The following is a 26,597-nucleotide window of genomic DNA, read 5'->3' on the forward strand; positions in this document are numbered from 1 at the left end:
CCCACCAGCTTTTATAGTTTGGTCTCTCAGTAATGCCAATTGCATGTAGCTCAGAATTACAGACGCCTGAAATGGAAAAGCAGTGGGAAGGCATGAGTGTGCCTGGGATGGAGGCGCCGGCTGCACAGAGGTAGATGCTAAACCCGAGTATCCCATTGCCCTGAGTCTTCTGCCAGTGCGCTCACCACTCAAGAAGAGGACACACACACACACACACACACACACACAGCGAGAGAGAGAGAGATCCCTTGGGAGACCTGTAGGAATTTACTGAACTGTTGCAGGTCAAGATATCCAGGTGGGTGTCCTTCTAAGGAGGGGAACTGGGACCTCACAGGTGTAGCAAAGGGGTGGGAAATTAGGGGTATGGAGTTAAGGGCATGCCGGAGTTATGCCTCTCCCTTCTCACAATAGGAAATTACATGGATGCCTATAAATGATTAGTTTCATGGTATCTTGGGTATCATGGTACTCTGGGAGCCTGCTATCATCAAGCATGCAGAAAAACGGGCAAGTATGTAATGGAAATAATGGTTCCGGTTGGCTGTCACTGTCTGGACATCCCTAAAGCAGCACGAATCACATTTCTGTGACACATACCCAAAGCTTCTGAAGGCCAGAAGTGCAGGTGGGTGTAAGACACAGGCCATTGGCATCCTCACTGGCGGGTCTGTTTTCCATCTGGCACACCCATGCTGGTTCCTGCCGTGGTCCTTCCCTACTCTTTCTCTTTGGCAGCAAAAAGCTATTCATTTTATTCATTCAGTGTGGGAGATTGGCTAGGCCGGCTCTTAGTGCATATGGAAATGAAGCGAGAAGAGGTTTGACCTCAGCCCATCATAAATATGCCACTGGCCGTGCCTGTCACCCAGAGAAATTAACATTGTGTTCCAGCTGTCCTCATTGCTGGGATGGTTCCCTGGCGTGTTTTAATTGGTGGAGAGAGAAGGCAGCATGGAGTGCCATCTTACTGTGTATGTCTGGATCACATCTCTTGGTCAGTTTACTGACGAAGACATCTCCCCAGATTCCCTAAAGCCATTTTGACTTTATTCACAAAAGTGTTATTTCTTTCAAAATTTGCACATTCACCCCTCCCCCCCTGTGTGTGTATGTGTGTGTGTGTGTGTGTGTGTGTGTGTGTGTACATAAAAATTCCTTGGAACCCGTGTGGAGGTCAGAGGGCAACTCTTACTGAGAATTCCAGGAATCACACTCAGGGTTTTAGGCTTGCGTGGCAAGCACTGTTACCTGCCGAGCCAACTCGCTGGCCCACTTCACCAAGTTTTTATGGAAATATTGGACACTGGCCACAAAGGTTTTGGACATCATCTGCCAACATAATGGTATTACTTTTACAGTAGATAGTTTGAAGTTGTCCTTTCTAACAGACGGTTACTGACAGAAAATAGGACGGTATGCCCCGCATAAAAACGCTCTTTTAAAGAGTGAAGTAGGGGATGGATCCTGACCTACCACTTTTCCATCTATGAGCATCCTCTGTGCTTTCAGAACAGGGACACAGATGCGACTTCTCTTCAAGGATGCTGGGAGCAGAAAAAGAGTCAACACACACAAGCTGCTCGGAGCACTGCCTGGCACTTGCAAGTGCTCAGTAAACGTTAGCTCTGACTACAGTGTTGACGTTATTATCATTGATTTAAGTATCCTCTTATGTCTCTTTCTTTTGCTCTTTTCCCTCGATATTCTAAAGAATGAACCCAGGGTCTCATGCGTGCTGGCAGATGCTCTACCACGGAGCTACGCTCCTATGCATTCATTGCCTTCTTTTTTTTTAAATTAAAGGTCATCTCATTGCACATCTCTGGTTAGCCTGGAATTTGCTATGTAGACCAAGCCTGCCTCTGCCTCTGAGTGCTGGGATTAAAGGTGTGTACCATCACTCCTGGCCACTTGTATGCATTCTTACATGGTTCATACTATATACCATGAAAACTCATTTCTAGCTCCTAAACACAAGCTAGTTTTCTAAGTCATGGCACATTTTTAGATATGGAATCGCAGAATACACTTAAAGACAACCATTCCCATGAGAGAAAACCCAGAGTATTTCCACCTGTGGTTATGTGAAAGCTTACACATATTTGGTGGCTGTCTTCAGCTCTATTCAAGGGGGTTCCTAAAGCCCATGGAATTTCTGATGTGACAGCAACACTTTTCATTATTTGTAATATTCATAATGAGGTCCTTCCGTCAACACTGGCTTTCATGCTAATGAGGTAACTACATTGGAGAGCCGTGGAGAACCATACAAAGTGTCTGGTCACAAAGAAAATCAAATGCTGTGGGACCAACTCTCCACAACAAAACACACAACCCTTTTCTCTTGTAAGGCTTGAGACATCCTTGCTTTCTAGTTAAAACTCAAATACCAAACACCACACCCCTTTCAAACTCAGAGACAACCAGACTGGGCCCCAGGTAACATAGTGCCATAAGCTAACAGTCCTGGTGCAAACTCACCTTGGTAATGATTATTTTAAGTTAAAATAATTTTCAAGAAGTCTTGTTAAGCTCATACTAATGCCTCCCCTTTACTGGTCCTGTAAAAAGTGCCCAATGGGCAACTTTTTGATGCCAGAGGGCAAATCTCTTTAGGAGCATGTGCTAACGCTCCATTCAGAACTGGGGATATCTGTGAATGTGACCGGTTACTCAACGTCTCTTCCTTCTGATTGCCACGTTTTTCCATGACACAGTGCACTCTAATTTTTCTTTCTTGCTTCTTCCTTCCTTCCTTTCTTTCCCTTCCTTCCTTCCCTCCTCCTCCTTTCCTCAAGAGACAGGGTTTCTCTGCTTAGCTCTGGCTGTTCTGGAACTCACTATGTAGACCAGGCTGGCCTCGAACTCACAGAGAATCACCTACCTCTGCCTCCCAAGTTCTGGGATTAAAGTGATGCGCCACCACCACCTGGCTACACTCTGATTCTTAGCATCACAAATATTTCTAAACCCTATCCCAGAGGAGGCAGATTGGAGTCTAAGGGCCCCCATCTCCTCCAGCTTTCCCAGTCTCTGAATGGTGGGCAGACGTGAGCCTTGGTTTTGCACTGGTCGTGAACATTCTTATAGCTGGTTACTGAGCTTATCTGGAATCAGGCGGATGGCACATTTCATTACTTCTTCCTCTATACTGGCATGTCAGCTATGCAAATCCACACCAATATCTGGACCTGGTTTGATGGCCAGCACCTGGTTGGAAGAGGGCACCCAGGACACTGACTCGAGTGGCTAAAGTGCAGGAAGACTTTGTGAGCCCCTGAGCCTGTACTAACACCTAAAAAAGACTGTTCTAGACTGCTCTGAGCCCACGGCTGTAGTGCTGGTGAGGTCATCATGGCAGAAGGCTCCGGAAGGCCCCCTGAAGGACTGGATACAATTGCTGGCAGCCGAGTCACTGTTCTACGCGGTTCTACACTGTCTAACTGAAGGCACACAGAGCTGAAAGCGTGAGTTTTACTTGAGGGGGCAGGGCTTGGGTTAACAGGTGACGCTGAGTAAGGTGACTTGGTAGACCGAGAGGCCGACGGAAGGATGTGTGACATGCTGTAGCTGGGTGGAGCTGGACGCATGAATGATGTGGACTTGATGGAGAAATGGAATGTTCAGAGGAGAACAAGTATATTCTCGGGGCATGTGCGTCCCCCCCCTTCCCACCCCATTCTGAAAAAGGCTTGGGACCTGCAGTAGCTATGTATTTAGGGGAGAAAGAGATGTTTGGGAAATGAAAAATGACTCTTGGAAAGTACAAATGGACATGGGTACCTCCCCGCAACCGATTCTTGGGAATGGAGTGTCCAGTCTCAGAGAACGACATTTCATAATGTGTCCAGAATCTTAAACTCTCGGCCTTCCTAGTACCTTAGCAGATCCTAGTACCTTTACTACAAATGGCCTGGGGAGCATCCTTAATGAGACGCCTTGCAAATCCCCACAAGGGGCTAATGAGGAAGTTATGAATTTATTCTGTGTCTTCTGTGGGTCTGAAAACAAATTCCTTCACTGTTCAGTTTTAAACTGACATAAATTATCTTCCTAAGCCTATTTATACTTGTTCCTTGGCTTTTCTACTGATTGAGCCAGACACAATTAAGTGCTCTGCATTTTCAGGGTCACCCCGAGAAGGCATTGATACTAGTTCCCTCAAGAGTAATTCCTCACATTTCCACTCCACCTAATATTCACGGGTAAGGTAATAGACACATGCTCACATCAGCTTGTAAACTGCCATGGATTCCTCAGTCTACCAGTTAAACTTCTCACACTGCTATTCCAGTTTTAAGGAGTGATGTTTTCCTTAAAAGTTTCTCGCTCATTCATTCATTCTTCCCGCTAAGCCCTCAGACAGACTCCGAGGGTGGTCTGCTATGATTTTGACAACATTTTGATTTTAATTTTATTTCGCTTGCATAAATTGCCTCCCTGCTTCAGATTATATGCATCTTGGCAAAACCTGTGGGTATGGAAGGGTAATGGATATGCTAGCACAGCACAGATTATGACAAATTCTGGAAGCATGAGCTGACTTGATGGGCATCTTTCAGAAGCCCTTGTGAACTGGGACATATTTTTGCTAAGCAAACCCCGGGGAAAAGAAAACAAGGAGGTAGGAGAGAAAGAGTCAGACTGCATAAATCCCCAGGGAGAACGATAGATTGAGATGCTGGTCGTAGGCTAAGAGCTACATATGCAGCAAGCGACAGTAGATGGTGAACTCTGGTCTGGGATTGTAATTCAGTGGTGGAAGGCTGAGCGAGCATGTGTAAGGTCCTGATTCCATCCAGCACAGGGTGACATGGGAGGAATCGCCTCCCTCCCTCCCTCCCTCCCTCCCTCCCTCCCTCCCTCCCTCTTCATACAATCCAGATAGGCTTGAACTCCTGATCTGATTGTCTCCCCCCTCCTAAGTACTGGAATGTGCCACCATGCATGGCTAACGGGGGGGGGGGTTACGTCTACCAACATTACTCCTCCATAATTTCCCTCACGGACCTGCTTTCATAAAGTAGCTTTGCATTGATGCAAAGTAGAATTTGGCTTCCCGTTAGGGAGGAGAAAAACCGAAGAAAGAAATGATGGGGCCCAGAGGACCTTTGAACTTTTGAGAGCAGAGAGACACTGTCCCCATGGGTCACCTTCCTCTTGCACACACGATGCTCAAAGCACAGGAAGCTCTCCTTTGCTGCTGGTCAGACACACGTGTGACTTCCCCGGAAGAAGGCGCACTGCCAGGCGGGCAGAGAACAAACACCCTACCCGTATACCACGTCAAGAGGAAGCAGCTGATGCAAGGACCACGTCTGACGGAAAGCAGGAAATTCTGATGTGGAGATAGAAGGGAAACCACACAGGGTAGGGAAGAGGAGGGAACTGCCAAGAGCTCAACCAGGGCTTAGAGGTCACAGGGTTCAAGCAAGGGCCGAAGCTGCTTCATTCGGAACTCAGGGCATAGATGCCAGGAGCCAGGGCACTAGAGGGAGGAAGGTGATCTGCAGAGACTTTTATGACACAGGCTCAAAGTTTCTCTCCACTGATCTACGAGGCAGGAGATGAGGGGAAGAGGGAGCAGGTGATTTTGTAGGAAGTACATTGCCCCGAGCTTCCCAATGGATAACCCGGGTTGGTGGCGGGCCACAGGATGAACTCCACATTCGGTGATGGCTTGTACATTTCACTCAAAGCACAGCTTGGAGACGGTGTGACTTTCTCCCTGTGTAAATGGATGGAAATCTTTGGGAAATGCCACAAGCCACACCTCTGGATAAAATCTACAAGGTCTGAGTGGATTCGCCTCTCATGGCCAGTGGAATTTAGAAAGTGCTTAGCTAATCGGGCATCTGGAAGCGGAGGGGGAAACGCACCCCACCAAGCTGAGAGGACTTCATCACTGACCCGAATCCGACCCAGCGGGCCACATTCAGTACATACTTAGACAGAGAGGGAAAACAAAGCGGGCTCAGCTGAACGTGAGAAAGAACAAACCGGCAATGCCTCTGCAGGGTGGGGCTCTGCCAGGTCCAGTAACTCTCCACCCGGCATCAGCCAGGCATGACATCACTGATGGCCCCCTTTGCTCCAGCAGCTTCCTGCTCTCTGGAGGCCAGCTAAGGCAATGACGTCAGGGGGTGCATCTGGTAGAGATGTGTCCTATTGGGACACTTACAGCAGGGGTAAAAGCCATGGCAAGTTGAAGCTGATCTTCTACTCCCTCTCCACAAGGGAAGAAAATAAAATAAAAAAAGGTGTGTGCGTGCAGAATCTTCTTCTCAGCTTCTACTCTGGCAGGGCACGGGCCTCAAAGGGAATGGTCTAGAAGCAAAAGAGGGAAGGAACTACTCCGGCAGCCACAATGTCGGAATGGGTGTCACAGCTGTCCCTGCCATGGGTCTTGGAGACACACCCCAGCATATTTATATTTCTTTATAGTTCAGTGGCTACCCTGGCCCTTAGAAATGCCCTATATGGTGCCAACACCACAGAAATACCAGCAGGAAACCTAACTTCTCCCAGATGAACGGCAAGATTGTTTAAGCCTGACAGTGAAGGCTGTCATTGAAAACTAGCCTGCATGGCATCAATTAAACCCTACAGTGGTTAATAAAAAAGGAATTCAGTCTAGGCATAGTAACTCACGTGTGTAATTCCTGCAGAAGGATCGTGAGCTCACAGCTAGTGTGGGCCATGTAGTGAGACCCACTAACCTCCACTCGGCGAAGCCTCCCTAACGCCCTAAGAAAGAACTCATACTGTAAATTCTTTCAGAGCCCTTTGCTCACAGCCTTGGTGCTATAATATCAAAGGAAAACAGTTGTAGGAAAGGCCAACTTCAAATGGACATCTGCTAAGAATTCAGGCTTGGTTGGATACCTCTCCATGTGGTTATGAAAATGTGCCATTGCTTAGGAAAGTTCTTTGAGACAAAAGGAGTCCTTCACCCTTTGTCTACCCAGATAAAGAATGTGTGTGTGGGTGGGGGGGCAGGACTAATTAACAGGGATAAACCTCTTGTATCCCTTTTGCACTAACAGCGGACAGATCTAGACACACCACCCTCAGAGCACATGTCTCTTAGGACCATTCTAGCTGGTTCCCCTTGCTTGAACACAGCAGGACACCTGCAGAACACCATCTGGCAGTCCAAACAGGCAAGCTAGAGATATGGGGTCACATCCTACAAGCTGGGATGAGCTATCACTCTTCCGAATGTGGCTGGCCCAAGTTAAATATTGTTCTAAGCACTTATGGTTTATCATTTTCCCATTTATTGTATTTTTTATGTTATAAAAGTGGTATATGCTGCCTCATGCTAAGGGTTTGGTGTTGACTTTCTGGTCATTTCTATAAGGAGTTTACTTTCCAACATTATTTCACACGCACGGCTTACATCGTAAAATCTTCATGGTAGGTGATCAAACAGGCTTTGTCAGTTAGAAATTAAAGTATCACCGTACCCCTGTAATAGGACAAAGAGCACTGCTAATTTTTTTCTTTGCCATGAGATCATTTTCTGAGACATTGTACAGGCTGTTGGGTTTATTGGCAATTATAGTCTCTGATGAAAAGAAATGTTTATAAAATATGAGGTTGGGAAAATTATAAGACAGGATCTTCTCCTCCCCATCACAAAAGCATGGATTTGGCAAATTATTTCTTTTCTTTTAATAATTCATTTTACTTTATTTCATGTGCATTGGCATGAAGGTATCAGATCCTGGGAGCTAGAGGTACAGACAGCTGTGAGCTTCCCTGTGGGTGCTGGGAATTGAACCCTGGCCCTCTGGAAGAACAGCCAGAGCATTTATCTACTGAGCCATCTCTCCAGACAAGCAAATTACTTCTTAGAGAAAGAAGTACTGAGTGGCGCGGCTATACTGGCTGACAATCTATATTATTTTGTAGTTTTCAATGTTGGGAAGAATGTGTATGTGCAATGTCATCCCAAAGACACAGGAACACATAGAAATGTGTTCTTTAAATTCTTTAATATTAATTAATTTTGTGTATGGGTGTGCGCGCACGCATGTGTGGAGCTCTGAGGACAGCTTCTCAGAGTAGGTTCTCTCCTACCATACAGGTCCCTGGGGTTGAATTCAAGTCATCAGTCTTGGTGGCAGGCATCTTTGTGCACTGAGTCATCCTGCCAGCCCAGGATGCCTTCTTTACAGAGGAACAAAGAAAATTCTTTAGAAAGAAATACTCCGCTACCTTAACACTGACGGAAAGGCCTGGGGAGGAGAAATGGGCTAGAGAAGCTCCCACACCATCAAGCGCATTGATTGTGTTAATTGGCACCAAGGAAAGCAATGGCCAAACACAACGTGATGTGACAGTTCAGCCTCGGAAATGCGTGGGGCAGCTGGTTTTAAAAAGGGAAGCACAGGTAAGTATTTAGGGACAAAGTAAACGCTCCGGCATTTCTCCATGTGATTTCTCAACAGCAGTCAGGCTGAACACGGGCTGCCCTGGCTTAGGCTGTGATTCTTTGCCTTCAAGCATCAGTATTCAGGAGCAAAGGTGCGAAGGGCTGTCTGCCTACCCTCGGGGACATACCAAGAGGGGACCTTTGTTCTAAAGCCCACAGGGGAGGCGTGGGGTCTGGTGCCTCTACACTACGAACGTTGTGGATGCATGCTGGAGGTACTTATCAATGATTTGCTGAATAAGTGAATGAATGAATGAATGAATGAATGAATGCTATCGAAGGATGGAGAGACTTTCTGATTGTGAGGCCTGAATGGGGTAAATGGCCTTGCATCTCCGATGCATGATAACAACCGCACGTGCAATGACTAAGCATAACATTGATTCATTCTGCCAGAATTTTCCACCTGCAGGAGCCATCCCCCCCCCCCCCACCCAGTGTTCCCATTCCTTCCCTGAGTCATCCCACCAGGAAGTCATCACAATGTCCCTCGAAGGGGTGATGAATGTTAAAGGCATTCCAGCAGCCCGTGGTAGGGCCCAGAGTGGGGTCAAAGAAAGTAAATCCCAGCCTTATTAGGAGATCCTGGCCTCCTTGGGGGAATTTGCCCAGCTTGCACACAGCCTCCTGTGTGTCACAGAAAGCTGGCCTCTCATTGCCTTCCAGGACACCCTTTCCTAAGGCTCCACTTCCTTCCTGACTCCGCAGGCCTGATTGTTTCAGGATTGTGGCAGAACTCGCGCTCGGGGAACTCCCTCTGTCCCTGAGAGTGGCCGCAGGGGGAACTTCTGAGCCCCGCAAGGTGAGGTCATGCCACAGGCGGCTCACTCCAGGAAACCCTGTGAGCTGCCACTACCCCAGCGCTGTCCCACACAACCCTTTATTAAGTAGTCTTAAGTCAAAGGGCCAGGCTGGGAGGGAAGAGAGTTCACTCTGATTTTCCAGAACAGCTTTGGCCTTAGCCTGGCCATGGAGGGGGAGGGAAGGGAGGAGAGAGACCCACGGGACTATCATCTCCCTGGCTGCATCCATGTTTCTAAGAGGGGCTGTGACTAAAAAGGTGTGTGCCACCATGCCCAGCTCAATCAGCCATGTCCTGGCAACCCTCCAAATGATCCCATAGCAGACTCAATCTTGTCACTGTCATAGTGACAAGGTCTCGCTATGTAGGCTAGACTGGCCTTGAACCCCTAGAGATCTGTCTGTTCCTGTCTCCCCAACACTGGGGTTCAAGGCGTGAGCCACTTGCCTTTCCCCGTGCCCTTTACTTCGAAATGGTGTGACTACCCAAATGCTTCGTTTTCTAGGTTTGAACGTGAAATGCCTGTCTGAGGTTTATGCCTTTGAACACCGGTTCCCATCTGAAGGAGCTGTCTGGACCGTTGTAGGTGGTGAAGTCTCACTGGGGTACGTGGGTCACTAGAGGTCGGACTTGAGGTTTTAAAGGCCAGCTCCACTTCTCAGTGATCAGCGGTCTTTCCTCCCTGATAAACTGCACACACTCCTCCTTAAATCACGAGCCCAGATAATAAGGATGGTTCCCACCCGCCCTCCCTTAACTTGCTCTGGTGGCAGCAAAGAGGCGGGCAAGGAAACTAGCCCTTTTCAGCATCTCTTCTATTGCTCACACTTGCTTTCCGCAGAATCTCTGTACCTCAGGTGCATGAGGAATTAAAGCATTGTATTCAGAAGACACAGTGACATCAAGGGAAAAATGGCTAAATATGGGAGGAGGAATTTTTTGTCCATTCGCTCATTGTTTACATTACAGAGACTTCCTCTAAAAATTACTGTGACTTAAAATTTAGATTCCCATCAGGTGATAGATAACATCCGCAGTAACAGCGATGCTAAGGAGTAACTTTTTTTTTTTGGGAGGGGGGGACAGTTTTGAGACAGAGTTCCTCTGTGTAGCCTTGGCTGTCCTACGACTGTAGACCAGGCTGGCCTTGAACTCATAGATATCCTCCTGCCTCTGCCTCCCGAGTGCTGTGACTAAAAACGGTGCGTGCCATAATTTTAAAATTCAACCTAATCTAGGCGTGATCCCATGACGTCAAATTTAAGCCACAAGTGAGCAGGGAGAGAAGCTGGCCTGGCAGCTAGGATAAAGCCTATTTATTTCTCTGCCCACCTTGTCCCTTCTGCAGCAGATAGCCTGGAATGACAGTGACCGTTCTGAGTGACACAGTCCCATCTTGAAGACGTGTGAAATGGGAAGGCGGTGACTGGCTGACTTTCTTAGCCAGCTCCTATCAGATGCACTCAGGGAGGAGCAAAGCGATGGAACGCTGATCCCCGCCAGCTCAGAGGTAGCTGGCTAGTGTGGCCAGCCGGCCCCAGTTTCCCCATGGAAGGACAACACGGTACGTGTTGAGTTGCTAACAGTGTGGAGAAGTTTGTTCAGACCGGAACTAGGCCATGCTGTTGCTCAGACAGCCCATTGACTTCTCCCTGCAGGAAAGCCCACCTCATGCCTTTATAGAGCCTGAGCACATGGTCTGAAAAGAGAAGAGCCTGGCTCACAACGGCGTAGGTGTTTCCTCTGCCGCTTATTGGTTGGAAGAGTGCTTAGAAAACACTGTCAAATTCCTCCCCAGCATCCAATTTGTAGGGTTGGCAGAGCGTGATTAAGACATGGCAATCACACAGGAGGAGGAAAGGCTTGGAAGCCTGGTACTCACCGTCCCCACCAAAGGGTAAATGAACCCCGCACCAATGCTGGCCCGGACATCACTGATGGGCAGAATGAAATCCCTTGGCACCCCCTTCTTATCAGGCTCGTGAGACAGAGAAAGGTGGGTCTTCGCCATGCAAATGGGCAAATTTCCAAAACCCTGTAAGAAAGAAAAGGGAATGCACTCATTGCCATGGATGCTGGTCCTCTGGACTTACTCTTCATCTTACACCACCTGTGCAGCCATTGTATGCTGGTCCAGATCTGCACAGGTGCAGTAGTGGCTGCTGCTGTCTGTGGAGTCACAAGTGACGAGTCCACAGGGCCACGGTTTATCAGGGTGTGAGGGCTATTGTTTACACTGGTGGTTTCCTAAAGAGGACGCACTTGCACACTGCTGTGTGTGTGTGTGTGTGTGTGTGTGTGTGTGTGTGTGTGTAAAAGCAGGACTATTTTTAGGCACAGCAAGGGAACAGCTGTAGAAAGCACTTTCCAAGGCTATTAATACCCAGGGAAGAGAAAGGTAATATAGAACAAGGCTCCTAATGAGGCTCTTAGTCCCACTGTTCCGTCCTTCTTGGAGTCTGCTCGGAAGCAAAGGGCCCTTTGTGCTGGTTTATGAATCATGGCTATTTGATCTGTGCTTACATTATAGGAACTAAGATGAGGTCACTTGTTAAACCTCTTTTATTTCTAAGGACCAAAGTCTGTGCCTGACCCAGAATTCCAAAGGTGAAAGGGGAGGAAGTCACGTGCAGCATCTCACAAAGAGGACAGTGTCTGGGAGGGATGCTGTAATTAAACAGCACATAGCGTCCCTTCAGAGGTCTCACTAATTAATTGCAACCATATTCTCGACACTCACTTTCAAGGGATATTCCCGTGGTGGACAGACAGATGACAGAACACAATTACTTATGATTCAACCTAAAACTATTTAGAACATTTTAGAGTATTATCAATTGTGTGTGTGGGGGGGGATACTGTGTTTTTGGAACCCCCACTTTTAAACTAATGAGGATTTTGATGAGGAAAATAAACATCATAACTGGTACCCAGAATTTTTGGTTTTGTGAAAGGATTAAGTATTGAAATAATTCCTAAGAGATTATATATTACATTTTATATACACACACACACACACACATATACACACACACATAAAATAGCCTTTGAAAATTTGCTAGCAGAAAAATTTTAAAAATATCCCATTAACGCATTACATCATAAATGATATTTTATAACTAAAAAGACCATTAGAACAAATGATAGTTCTTAGCAATAAAAGCTCATGGGAAACATACCCTAAACTTGATGACAATGACTTCACTTCATTGTTTGTACAGAAGGGAAAGAACTATCAGAGTGCAGGGGGATGGAGGACTGGCCATCGTTTGGTGCATATTGGGGGAGGTGTTTTAAGAGACATAAATAAGGTCTTAAGTTGGGCTGGGGCTGACCTTCAGCTCTATGTAGCTAAGAATGACCCTCAATTTCCTGCTTCCACCTGCATGACCGTTACAGGGTTTCAATCACAAACCCAGTTTGCACAGTGCTGTGCATAAACACTCAACTACTGAGACACAGCTCTAGTCTGGGAATCCTTTTTTTTTTTTTTTTTTTTTAAGAAAAGCTCGGGAACTAGAGAGTTGGATCTGTGGGTAAGAACAATTGCTCTTGCAAGCTTGAGGACCTGAGTTTGAATCCCCAATGTCCACGTGAGAGTCAGGACATGCTTGTAACTCCAGCATGATAGAAGTGGGGACCATAGGGACAGGTGGAGCCTGAGAGCCTGCTGGCTAGGTAGCCCAGCCGAAAGGGTTAACTCTTAGTTCAGTGAGAGGCCCTATGTCAATGCAGGAAGGTAGAGCATGTAAGAAGAAAGCAGACATTCTGGTTTCGGCATGTCTGTGCAAAGGTACGCATACCCACACAATCACATGTGTGCAAAACATGCACTCTCTTTCACACACACAGGGGGGGGGGGGACAAGCCAAGAGACTATATGTGCAAGCTTCGAGGAAAAGCAATTATTTTTTTTTCCCCTCTAGGTGAGAGTGTGAATACAGTCCCCCACTACCAAAGATTATGCAGTTTCCAACATTTAGAGAAATTCAGGAGGCATGTCTGGAGTGTAATGGATAAGCCTTTCCCCGGGAAAGGCACACAGTGACTGTGGTATCTCTCTGGCCAAGTAAGTATATATTTGTTCTTTTGACACAGGGTATTTCTGTGTAGCCCTGGCTGTCCTGAAACTCGATCTGTAGACCAGGATGGCCTGGAACTACGAGATCCACCTGCCTCTGCCTCCCAAATGCTAGGATTAAAGGCCTGTGCCACCTGGCTGGAAAAAAATAAAACAAGTTTTCTCCATCTCCAGAGAAACAATGTGGCGATGATAGGGTAGCATCTAACAATATATCAAACATATTATAAACAGGATGCAGGAGTGGGGGGGGGGGAAGCAATTGTGACCCTGAGAGCAAGCTTCTAAAAACCCGATTCTCTATATTAGGCTAAAGCAAGCCGGGTCATTCGAAGTACACAGTCCCTCACAGCCTTGCTTACTTGTCACTGTCTGGAGGTAGAAGACAGCGGAACCTTCAATTCCTGAAGACAGTCCTGAGAATTAGCAAGTCTTCTGCATAAAACACCACAAACACTCCCATCACGCTCACCTCACCCACAGCCAGCATGCAAGCATTCTTAAGACAGCAGAGCCCCACAACGAGGAGAAAATGCCTCAAAGAGTCAAATGCTGATGAACCCCCCCCCCCCCCCCCCCCGCTCCCGCCCGCAAACCCAAAGGGACACTTTTCAATGCTGCTGGCTGAATGAGCAGGAGTGTGAACATGGACCGTGGACGAGGCGCGTGTCATGTAGGAACAGAGCCCCATGGGAAGTGCTGAGTAAGCACAGGAGCCAGGCAATGGTTCCAATGCCTGCACTGCAAACCAGAGCCACAGTCACAATCTCAGAGTCAGGATGCCCGAGTCAGAGGATCAATGCCCTAACCATGATGCTCTAGCTAGCCAACAGTACCTATGCTATTATTACTTTAGTCTCTGTTGATCCCCAGGCCATTTAATAGAGTTTAATTACCTGCCCTCAAATCAAGGTTAGCAGTTTTAGACTGTAAGGCAGATTCCTCCCCATCTCCCCACCCCCCCTACTAAAGGTAAAGGAATCTTGTTTACCTGTTGAGTATAGCGATCGATTTTGGATTGCGCCTCGGGAGACAGCTCGATATCCTTGGCTCCATAGACAGCCTGGGCAATGGTTCTTATCTTTTCCACAATCGGAAGCTGGAGAAACAGGAATGACAACAAAATCATTGGCCTTAACATGGTGGAAGAATAAGGGAAAGCTTGGTGGAATTTTAGATTTTGACTGAAAACTTCCCCACAAGCATCGAATTCCAGATCAGCCATCTTCTCTCCTTCAGTCATCAAGGCGTTGAAACATTCCCATCAGAAGTCAGCCAGCAGGAAGAAAGTCTTGATATTTAGCCAACAAAAGGGCCGGCAACCTAGTTAACTGTTTTAATCCATTTCAGCATTAAAAATAATGGTTCATGTTTTGCAAAAACATTACTAAAAATCAGAGGGCTTCCTAGACATTTGAACTGCTGATATACCTGGGCATATCACTGGAAAACCAGACATTGACTCTCCTGTCACATTAGCCAACTCTCAGAAATCAAGTGGCGTGGGAGAAACTTCGAGAAGACTAGATAATGTCACATGATGCCAGGCACATGCTGTGGCACATGCCGCAAATTCCAGCACCTGGAAGGCTGAGGTGGGGACTGCAAGATTTAGGACAAGTTGGGTAATATAGTGAGGCTATCTCATAGAACTGAAACCCTACAAAAACACACCCATGACTCACTCCAAACAAACAGCCAATGAATCAACCCCAACAAAATAAAAACAAACTGAAGGCTATCAGTACCTCCAAACAAAACAACCAACAAATCACCCCAACAGAATAAAAACAAAGCGAAAGTTATCAGTACTTCCAAACAAAGCAACCAGCAAATCACCCCCAACAAAATAAAAACCAGTAAATTAATGTGTGCATGATGTCGTCTATAAAATTCTAGACTGGAAACCTAGACGTAACCCTGCTGGAAGGATGGCCTCCCCCATTGGGTGGGTGACCCACGGAACTGTGCATGGCAAGGGCACATCGAGTATAGTACAGGTAGGAGAGTTATCCAATCAAGACAAAACAGAACCTAGTACTTGCCACCTTCCCAACCCTGACAGAGCCATAAACTGCTTAGAACCCATGTTTTTCAGTACTGCAGATTCTATTACCGTCTCATTGTTCTGTGGTTTGGAACTTAAATATTGGACATTTACCAAATGTAACTTAACCCCCTTCCCAGATAGGTTCTCACTATGTAGTCCTTGCTGGATTGGTAACTCATTCTGTAGACCAGGTTGGCCTCAATCTCATAGAGCTCTGTCTTCTGCTGCTTCCAGAGTGCTGGTATGAACGTCACAAACCACCATGCACAGCATGTGTAAATCTATACAAGCTTCCAACGAAGGGTGCAGAATGGACCATAGGCAAGAGACAAATACTGTGTACGTGAATGAAGCGATTCAATGATGTACACACATCGCCTGTTTATTATTTATTAGTTCAACGCAATTCCAATGAAAATCCCAAGAGCATCTAGGATTTCAGAATGTGGTTAACTAGTTCTAAAAAATACACGTGGAAGAGAGAATCATGGCACTAATCAAATATCGATAACACCACAAAACGGTATTAAACGATTCTTGTGATGTCAACAGGAATAGATGAATTACCCAATGGAAAAGAAGAATGGACTCAGACAGGCTTCTCTCCAGGTATGAGGTGTACATAACAGAAATTGTACAACAGAGAAAGGGTTGGCGACCCAGCAGACTTTGACTAGAAATAAAATTAGAGTCACACCAGCCTGCCTCCCTGCAAAAATTCCAATCTGGAACAGAGGCCTCAACTTGAACATTGAAGCTCCAAATACCACAGGATTTGTCTTCCCAACACAGGGAAAATGCTCTTAAAGATGGTAACAACAGAAGAGCATAAAGTTGGACACGGGCCATACATGCCTGTGTTCCGTTCCCAGCCCTTGGAATTACAGGAAGAATGATTAGGTGGCTTGGGCCAGCTGTAGCTACATGAGTTCAAGGATAGCCTAGGCTACATGAAATCCTCTCAACCCACACACACCCACACCAATGCACACACACATGCAATAAGTCATAAGAGAAATGACATATGGGTCCTTAATTTTTTTTTTTTTCTACGGGTTGCTGGGGAGAAGACTCACTAGGGCTTGGGTTCCATTCCCAGCATATTTGGTGGCTCACAAACCACCCATAACTCCAGTCCCAGAGGATTAGTTATCCTCTTCTGGCCTCTAAGAGCAGCGGGCAAGCATATGATGCACAGACACATGTACAGACAAACATAACCATACACACGAATAAAATTAAAACCAAAAAATTCTTTTTTTTTTTTTTTGTTCTGAGGCAGAGTGACTTAGCCTCCTGATTATGGGTGTGCGCCATTATACTCAGCAACTCCTGAATTTAAAAATTTGAAGGTAGAAGGGTAATGGTGAACTGTGAAGATACGTATGTGAATAGTTTAAAAGCTCAAAGATTAGTGAATTCTGAATACCGATTAAAAGACACTTAGTAATGGGTAAAAACAATCACATGAAAAATAATCTCACTGGTAATTAAGAAAATATATAATATGATTATAAAAAAAAAACAAACAAAAAAACACCTAACTCATGGGCTCTGTGGGTAAAGTACTTGCTGTACAGCATGAGGACCCACGTTCGAATCCAACACTCTCATAACTATGGCTTTGATGCACTGACACTTCTAGCACTGTGGAGGAGGAAACAGGTTCACTTTATAGCTGAGGGAAAGAAGCAAGCTTCACGTTAGCAAAAGACAGTCTCGAAAACAAGGCAGAGGGCTGCCAAAATGACTCAGCGGGTAAAGGTGCTTGCTGCCAAGCCTAATAACCTGAGTTCAGTCCTTAGGACCCACACGGTGGAAGGGGAGAACCGACTTCTGCCCCCGGTCTTCTGACTGCCACACACTGTGGTTTGTGTGAATACGCACACCAATGCTGGGAATCGACAGAGGAAGACTCTGGGCTCCAAGCCAGCATGCATGGGTGAGCATGCATGGGAGTACACCTGCACACACCTGCATAACCCCCTTCCCATCTCTTTCCTACTCTCATCTAAGAAGCAAACCACAGAGACAACAACAAAAACATAAGAACTCTAATTCCGACTAGTGAAGTGTCAAGGGCAAGCCAAGGGCAGGAAGTCACATGTCACATGTGCTCGCCTCCTTGCGGGGTGGGGAGATAGGTCATCGTATCGTCTGCAGACGCTCCCTGACTTCTCTTTCACACCGAACAGTCTCTACTACAGCTCCTACCTTCCCAGCACACACCTAAGCTAGAAAAAGCCCCACACCATAGTACTGCATAGTCTGCTAATAGACATGCCGGCCGGCTGAGGTATTTTAGCATCTGCATCTATGTCACTGGGACCATTGTGTCCTCCACCTTCTTGCTTCTGGGATTGGCCCAAGAAATCTCTTTCCCTGTTCTCGTCAAACAGCAATCTCTCCGAAGCTCTCGGGCCTATCTCATTGGCCACCTCTCCTACAAGCCTTGAGGGACATGTTTAGTACTACTGTTTTGCTGGCAGGAGCACCCACAGTGCCCTTTCCCTGATGGAGGGGCGGCTGGCAAGGCTCATGCTGCCTCAGAATGTACCGATGGATTCGGAGGTCCTACTGATGGATTCAAATGGCTGGATGTAACTAAAATTTCCTGGCTGGCAAGGTGCCTTTTTACAAACCACATGTGAGAAATCACACGTGAGTGTTCCTCTCTGAAAAGGGACAATGAATCGTCTCCCAGCAAGGCTAGACGTCAGAGGGAAGTCATTTCTGCCCCAGTGTCTAAGTGGGAACCGCCGTTTGCACGGCTGCCCCATAGGTCCTGACTTGAGCACCCCGCGAGTGCTCAGTACAAATACAAGGGATTCAGGGATGTCATAGAGAAAGCAGAAGGTACACATGCAAAGTTGAGGCTGGGCTAGAGGTAATCTTGAAGGTAATGTTGGGAATTGAACAAAGGGCTTTGCTCACACTGTGCACGTGCTTTCCCATTGAGCTGTACCCTTAAACCTCTTTTTACTTTTTTTTTTCTTCCCTTTTAAAGTTGAGACAGGGTTTCAATAAATTGCTCTGGCTAGCCTGGAACTTGCAAGCTTCCTGTCTCAGCCTCCTGAGTAGGTGGGGTTAAAGGATTATGCCATGAAACCCAATACAACTTCTAACATGAAACTCGAAGCTCAAGTTAGCTGGGCCGCAACGTTTTGGGGGACAAGGATTGTAACAGATACCTTTCTTCTTATTATGACTAAGGGTCTGAATGAGGCAACTTAAGGGAGGGCACACATTCCCTCATGACAGGAAAGGGTGGTGACAGACTGGTGAGGCAGCTGGTCACCTTGCATCTGCTGCCAAGAAGCAAAAGGCAATAAATGCCAGCAGGCAGCTTGCTGTCTAATTATTATCCAGTCTGGGGTGCCTGGATGGGATGGACGGGATGTAGAGTGGGTCTTTTCAACCGAGTTAACCCATTCTAGAAATCCCCTCACAGACATGCCTGGGGGATGTCTCCTAGGTGATTCTAGATCATGGCAAGGCGACAATGTTAGGTAACAATCTACTCACTGAAAGATCACTCTAGCCTCTGGAGTGGATAATTACCCCCATATCCCGGTAAACAAATGGGATATAAATTTCCTGTCATTGAAGCATGCGATCCTGGTGGTACAGGAGTTACAGGGAAGCTCAGACGATGAGGTGTTAGGTGACAGTGACAGGAACCTTTGACCTCACTGTCTGCATAGGACATAGCCATGTGAGGAAATGCTTGCTCTTGCCATGGCTGAGGCTACCACAATCCCCGCTGGTAGTCAGGGACAGCACGGGGCTAGTGAGAAGGCTCAGCAGCTAAAGGTACTTGCCGACAAGCCTGACTGGAGTTTGAACCGTAGGAGCCAAGTGCTAGAAAGAGAGAACAGACTCTTGTTCCCTGCCTTCCCCGTGTGCAGCATAGCACATACCAGCGCCCCCAGGTCCACAAACATTTCATGCAGGATAGAATGCTCTCATGAAGCACAAGGACCGGAGGAAGCCGATCACCAGGAGCCCCGAACCTGGAGCAGGGAACGCAGTTCCTATGCCCTTCACTCCAGTCAATTGGCTTCGGATGTTGCCTGTCCCACGACCAACCCAACCTTCCGAGAGCACAAGGGAGTGAGTGCGCTTATTTTTTTTGGCCAGTAACTAATCTCTTCCTTGCTAGTGTTTACTGGAAAGTGCTTTTGGGAACAGCAAGCCAGTGCCCGGGCTGACATGATCTGTGCTGCTTTAAGCAGGACTCTCCCCAGAACCCACGGTGAGTGGAAAAACAGGAAGAGGCTAGTAGCGCAGCCTCACCTCGGGCTCTCACTATCATAGCTGCAAGGCTCTCAGCAGGCACTCCAACCCACTGAGCAGGAAGCCCCAAGGTGCTGAGGGGCTTCTACTGCTGCGTTTTGCAAGTAAACAAATAGAAATATCTCAGCTTATTGCTTAGGGGCAGTGTGAAAATGTCCCTACATGAGTAATTCTCTTTCTAGTGTGGATCATCTATGTATTCTCCTTCTACTGTGGGTAATCTATGTATCCTGTCCTCAGTGAAGGAGCTTTCTAGTCTTCTCTGGCTTGGTTGTGAAGTATGAACTTGGGGGTTGGGGGTGGGGGTGGGGGCGCACAAGCTCAGCCAATGATCTTCACTTGATCTTTAGCTACTTTGTGGAAAACCATAGCTTTTATAAAGACAAATGAAATCTTAAGTTATAAGTGCTTATGCATTCATCAGCGTTGACATTCCCGGACTTGTGTACACAGGGATGAATCTGTTTATCCCCTCACTTTGATAGGCCTAGTATCCAGCAGAACGGTTTACACATAGTAGGCTTTGCCCAAACCTGGACTAAATAAGCAAACAGCCATCTATGGCAAGTACTTTCACAACGTCAAGGCACCACACACAAGTTGTGCAAGGATTCCTGGTGGAGTGCAAACAGTGGCACAATAAACAAGTGTGTCAGGAGAGAGTGTACAATCAAAGTCTCCGAGTGAGCACAAAGTCAGAAGGTGGCGCACTCCAGGGAAGGCATGGAGATCTGCAAAAGCTGGCAAGACATTAAAGGAACTTCCAAGGGCGTAGTTTGGTAGTGGAGCACATGCCTAGCATGCACAAGGCTCTGGGGTTCATCCCAGCACGGAAAAACAAAACAAAACAAAACAACTTGAACAGTGTCTGGAAGGAAGGACAAGAAAGATCTCAACAAGAGAAAGGAAGAAAAAAAACAAACAAACAAATCAAAACTCATTCTATATGAAGAACAAGGGCGAAGCCTCGGCCCAAACAGCAAGGGTCAGAAAGCTTGTCATAAATAGCTAGTATCTACTTGTACACGGTAGGAGAGTAACATACAGTAATATGACTGATGGGTGCTTGAGATGTGGTTCAGTGGTTAAGAGCACTGGCTGCTTTTGCAAAAGACCTGGGTTCGGTCTGCAGCATCTACATGGGAATTTGCAACCAACTGTTAACTCTGGCTCCAAGGGATCTGGTGTCCTCTTCTGGCCTCTGTGGGTACCAGGCACACATAAGGTGCCGTGGCATCCATGCAGGCAAACACACAGACAGGCTTTAGAGAGCCGCGTGCCTGGGCTAGCGAGCGCTGCTCCTTTCTGAATTAACACTCCGTTAGACCCTGACCTCTCCAAACACACTCCACAGCAATTCTCTCTGAAACAGTAGGACCCGGAATATTCTAGAATGGAACTGTCCAATGCAATGCCTGTCACCATACAAATATGTTCCGACTCTTCTTTCCAGTCAAGTAACAAGGCACATCACGGGAGCACTGAAGCATTGGAACGGGACTAATGCATTTGAAAAGAGACCGAGGAAATGAATTCTTAATTTAATTTTCTAAACATCTAAACAGCTGCCTTGGGCAGTATGGCTTTAGAAAAACAATATGACCAACCATCATATCGATGTGCAGCTTCTTTTTTAAAAAAATATTAACATTAAATATTGCTTAATATTAATATTTAATATTATTATTTTATGTGCAAGGGTATTTTGCCTGCATGTATGTCTGTGTATCTGTTGCATTTTTGGAGTCTAGAAGAGTGTGTCAGATTGCTTGGAACTGGAGTTAAAGAAGGCTGAGCTGCCATGTGTGCTGGGAATTGACCTTGGGTCTTCTGGAAGAGCAGCCAGTGCTTTCATATCTCTCCAGGCTCTTGCATAGCTTCTTGCATGCAGCTGGTGCACCGTAAACCTTGGCCAAGTGACACTATCAATGTAAGGCAGAAGGCATGGTGACATTTATAGGTCATACTCATGGTGTAGCTATGGTGATCCAGGCTGGTAGAAGCTACCCAAAGTCACATGACAACATTATTCTTGAAAAGGTTCTGGAAATACCCAAAGAGTGGTTAAATCAAACTATTTAAAAACAGATCCTTTTATGGAATAAACCAGTGGATAAAGCCCAGAAAAGCATTTACTTAAACTTTTATACTTTTTTTTCCTGAACACACAGACATACACACACACACACACACACACACACACACACACCATTGCTTGGTTGAGCATGCATTTAATCCAACACTCAGGAGGCAGCGGCAGATTTCTATAAGTTCAAGGCCAGCCTGGTCTACAAAAGCAAATTCTAGTTCAGTCAGGGCTATGTAGTGGTGTTCATATGTTGGTAGTAGCCAATAGTTGTCCAATTATACTTAAGATCCACTCCAAAGGAAGAAAATGATGCTGGTAGAAGAAATATAGGCAACCATCCAGGCCTAGTGACGGCATGGATCTTAGAGGAGAACCCACGGCCTATACTTTACTAGACTAGCAAGTTCCTAACTCTGTTCTAAAACTTATTCTTATATCCACAGGGGGGTGTAGCTCTCATCCCACATCAGAGATGCTTCCCTTTATAGCAAACGGAGACTATCAGAAAACAACTGGTCACAACACAGAGGTGACTGGATTATGGGGACATAGTCTCAATGGATAGACCTACAGCATAACTCCTGCCTGCACATACAGTTCAGGAAGCATCCCAGAAGAGCGGGTAGAAAGATCATAAGAGCCAGAAGAGCAAGTCATCGGCTGTGAGATGGTAGCGTCTCAAACTGGCTGCCTAAACAATAACAGTTTCAATAGAAATGTGAATGTCAAAAGGGAAATCTCAGGGCTCTCACCCTAGACAGAGAATGACAGTCAGTTAACAACTGGGGAGACCAGAGTTAGCTTCTCCCAGAGATGAGCCCTCTAATCGATTATCTAATACAAAGCGCTCAGCCGTAAGATCATATACACAATAAAAATTGGACTCAGAAGGTTCAATTTATAACTTATGCATTCCCTTCTATGCACACGATTCAATAATAATCAAAGAAAAAGAGGCCATTGATTTGAGAGGGAGTAAGGGGGCAAAGATGGGGTTAGAGAGAAAAAAAGGAAAAGTGATGTAAAATGTTTTAATTAAGTTTTTCTTAAAGCAACAAATGCTGGGTGATGGCACACACCTTTAATCCCAGCACTCCAGAGGCAGAAGCAGGCAGAGCTCTGTGAGTTTGAGGCCAGCCTGGTCTACAGAGTGAGTTCCAGGACAACCAGGGCTACACACAGAAACCCTGTCTCAAAGAAATCAAAACAAAACAACCCCCCCAAAACAAAACAAAACAAAAAAGCATTAAATACCGTGAAATAGAACTAAAGTTTAAAAATGAAGCTGCTAGAAATAACCAAGAAAAAAGGCTCATGGGGCTGGGGTGCTGTCTCAGGGTATAAGAACTCTTGCTGAGCAAGCATGAAGACCCGAGTTCAAATCTCGAGCAGTCGTGTAAAAAGTATGTGTGTGTAGGCCCCAGGGCTATGAGAGGCATAGGTTGATGGGTTTGTTGGTTGCCAGCTTAGGGAGAGACCCACTCTTCGATGGAAGAAGGTTGGTAGTGAGTGCTTAGTGTTCTGTGAGCTCCAAGTGCATATAGGTATATGAGAGAGAGAGAGAGAGAGAGAGAGAGAGAGAGAGAGAGAGAGAGAGAACGAAAACAAACCAATGTCTTATAAATAGTGATGTTTCCGCTTACTTGGAGATCAGATGCTAATGGCAGCCGCTTGGAAAAATCCCTTTTGAGTGATGAAAATGCCCCCCAGCCATGACCATATCTTAGCAAGCCCACACGTTGGTGTTCAGCTCTGCACCAAATAAAGTCATTGGTATGCGTCCTGACACTCTGCAGAAGAAATAGTGCTCTTTTGTTTCTCCAAGGCCATGGAGCAGAAAGCACGTGGGTTAACCCTTTCCATTCTGTGACACTGGAAGGATGTATTTTGATGCCCTTAAAATATTTAAAGAGGAGGATCAATTAATAACTTATAAGTCTAACATAAATCTCCAGGTGCATGGTAATGACTTCAGCTCATAGCCTGCATATTAAAGGAGGCATTGATTTTTAAATGATGTACACGTGTAGTTCGGCAGACAGCCTTTCCAGTAATTGAAACAGACTTACAACTGGAAGCCGTCCACGTTCATTTACATTGACCTGACCACAGAGGTATGAGGGCTGCATGGCACACGTACCAACTGGTGTCCTAGGAGCAGCTGTCACTGTTTCTGGGGACATCAGAGGTCTGTTATCTCTGACACAAACCATACTTGCAGCCAGAGACTAGCACATCTGGGCTACCGAGTGGGTGAGTTTCAATTTCCTGGTCTCCAAGCATCCCTCCCTGAGCAGAAGGGAAAGAAATGCCTCACTGTTAGGAGAGCTGAGATGGGCAGATTTACTAATGAGAAACGCAACTATCTGAGCAATGTACAGGCCGCTTTGCACAGATCACTCCGAAGGGCCCAGTGTCTAGGCCGCAGAATGGAGAAACAGAGCAAAGGTACAGGTGACCAAGGGAGAGACGATAATAGGACAGAGTGGGGACAGGGAGAAGGGGCTTTGCAACCTTTCTCATTTGAGTGTGCTCCCCTTCCCCATTTGCTACCAAATGGTGGGACACACAGAGATGGATAAGTAACATTTAAATTTTTAAAATTCTACAAAGTCAACCCTACACACACAATAATGTATATAAAGCCACAGAAGCCAACATATAAAAACGAATGAATTTGAGTCAATCATACCTCTACTCTAAAAGCCTAATTTACACACATAGATGTAAGCACATGTGCATGTATGCATGCTTAAAATTTATACATGTGAAATGTGAGGCCCTGGCGGCAAAGGTTTGGAGTCTTAATTAAAAGAGAACTCACAATGCCTCTAACTGGAATATGTTCAAGTCTGAATCTTTAAAGGAAAATTAAGTGATTCCTCAATAACCAGCTAGAAAAAAAAATCAAAAAACAAACAAAAACCCTACAAAGCACACTCAGCTTTGAAAATGACTGGCAGGGTAGAAACCAACCCTAAACTAGAGGGGCTGAGAATTGTCCCAGGTCACAAACTCGCAGCCAGCTGTCTGTGTGCTTTGCTTTCCTCCCTCCGGCCCCCACTGCGCTCCGGAGAATGGTTCTATGTAAGTAACAGGAAAACCCTTCTAAGAAAAATAAACGTGAGCCTGCCTGGCTGTGAAGGTCACACCTCAAAATGTCTGCGGGTTTAGAGGAAGGGCCTGGACAGGGAACCCTGACAGGACAGCGGACTCTGGCTTCCAGTGTCACCCCTCCAGCTTCGCAAACATAAGTTTTCAGGGATCTACTCACAGCTCTTGAGCTTCACAGAGAAAGATGCGTGGTCCAATGGCATCCTGCCTGATGCTGACGGTGCATGAGGAATTCACCTTACAAATAAATACAACTATGATCGTCAACATATGACAATTTAAAAAAGGAATAGATATTCAGGAATGAAAATTCAAGTGAAACACACAAAAAACAGGGTTGCTTTGAGAGTTGGTAGATGTCAGAAGCTTTTTGACACTTAGGTTTTGTTTTCCCAAGACAGGATGCTAGAGCATGTCTTTAATCCCAGCACTCAGGAAGCAGAGACGGGTGGATCTGTGAGTTTGAGGTCGGCCTGGCCTACAGAGTTCTAGGACAGCCAAGGCTACACAGAGAAACCCTGTCTCGAAAAACCAAACCAAACCGAAAAGCTTGGTTTTGAACTTACTATGTATCGGAGAACAATTCTGAATTCCTGATGTCCCGTGGGTCCCTGGGGTTGAACTCAGGACATCAGTCTTGGCAGTAAGTACCTTTACTTGTTGAGCCATCTCACCAGGCCTCTCCTATTGATCTTGATCAGTAACCCAGAATATTCTAGCCCCCCACTCACCAGGTGGCCTTTCCATTCTGAAATAACCATCACAATTCATTCCTTAAGTCCTTCTCGCCACAAAAGGCTAACATGTCAGTGATGCTCTTCACCTGGCAGGGACTCTGTGCCTATCAATTTCTGTCACTGTCCCCTCAAGCTGTCCCTTCCCTCCCTCGAACATACTTGTGCACGCAGTTCCCAGGGCTGAGGATAAAAGCTGCATGCTGACCTTTGTCTCAGTTAGAGCCCCAGGTCTGCCTCCTTCTCTCTCGTTCTGGGACAGTGGGCAGCTTCTTCCTCTGCGTCTGCTCTTCCCCATTTTAACCATAGAGCAGGGCACCGCTGGGCCACGCCCACCAGAGACACCAGGATGAAAAGAAGCGGACAGGCGCAAAGTGCCCATGTAGGTGGACATCATCTCTTCCCCAACCTTGTGCTCTTGCTCACGAAGTCTCAGGCTGACGTGAGGCCACACCCTCACCCCTAGCTTGCTTGTGCTTCCCGTTCGCTTACACTGCTGCATCACACAAGCGGGGAGCAGGGATGCTGCCTCTGAGACGGGCCTGGGTAATGTGTGAGGGAAGGAGATGGGAGGGAGTGGCCGTCAGCTTGTAGGCTGACGCTCTGGCAAGCCATGGGCCAGGGCAGCAGCACTGACATCCAGAAGGGAGATGTGAGACGGGCACTATGGCAACGTCTGGGAACTGGGAATTCTGGGAAATCCAGGGTTCCCACTTAAGGGCTCAATGTTAGGATGAATTAAAAAATGAATTAGAAGGCTGGATATAGTGGCACATGCTTGCTTGCAATGCAAGCACTAAGGAGGTGGAGACAGGAGGAATTAGGAATTTAAGGCCATTCTCAGCTACACAGTGAGTTCAAGTAGCCTGGATTATACGAGAGCCTGTCTTGGAAAACAAAACACCAAAAAGTACCCAACCCCAAGAAAAAGAAAGAAATCAACCTAGAAATCCTGGTATTCCCATAGTTGGCTATACAGCTCAAAGAC

At 46.4% G+C, this 26,597-nt stretch overlaps 1 protein-coding gene across 1 annotated transcript in view; it reads right to left on the bottom strand.

The window, feature by feature from the left end:
• The window catches only part of Mthfd1l (methylenetetrahydrofolate dehydrogenase (NADP+ dependent) 1 like), a 150,028-nt gene that overhangs the window by 23,148 nt on the left and 100,283 nt on the right, over window positions 1–26,597 (bottom strand). The window contains exons 25-26 of the mRNA XM_051206011.1: window positions 14,318–14,425; window positions 11,128–11,280 (exon numbers count right to left, since the gene is read on the bottom strand). Coding sequence (XP_051061968.1) covers window positions 11,128–11,280; window positions 14,318–14,425 — 261 coding nt within the window. The remainder of the gene's footprint in view (window positions 1–11,127; window positions 11,281–14,317; window positions 14,426–26,597) is intronic.

The sequence above is a fragment of the Phodopus roborovskii genome, unplaced genomic scaffold (genome assembly GCF_943737965.1).
Source record: "Phodopus roborovskii unplaced genomic scaffold, PHOROB, whole genome shotgun sequence".
NCBI classification, from domain to species: domain Eukaryota; kingdom Metazoa; phylum Chordata; class Mammalia; order Rodentia; family Cricetidae; genus Phodopus; species Phodopus roborovskii.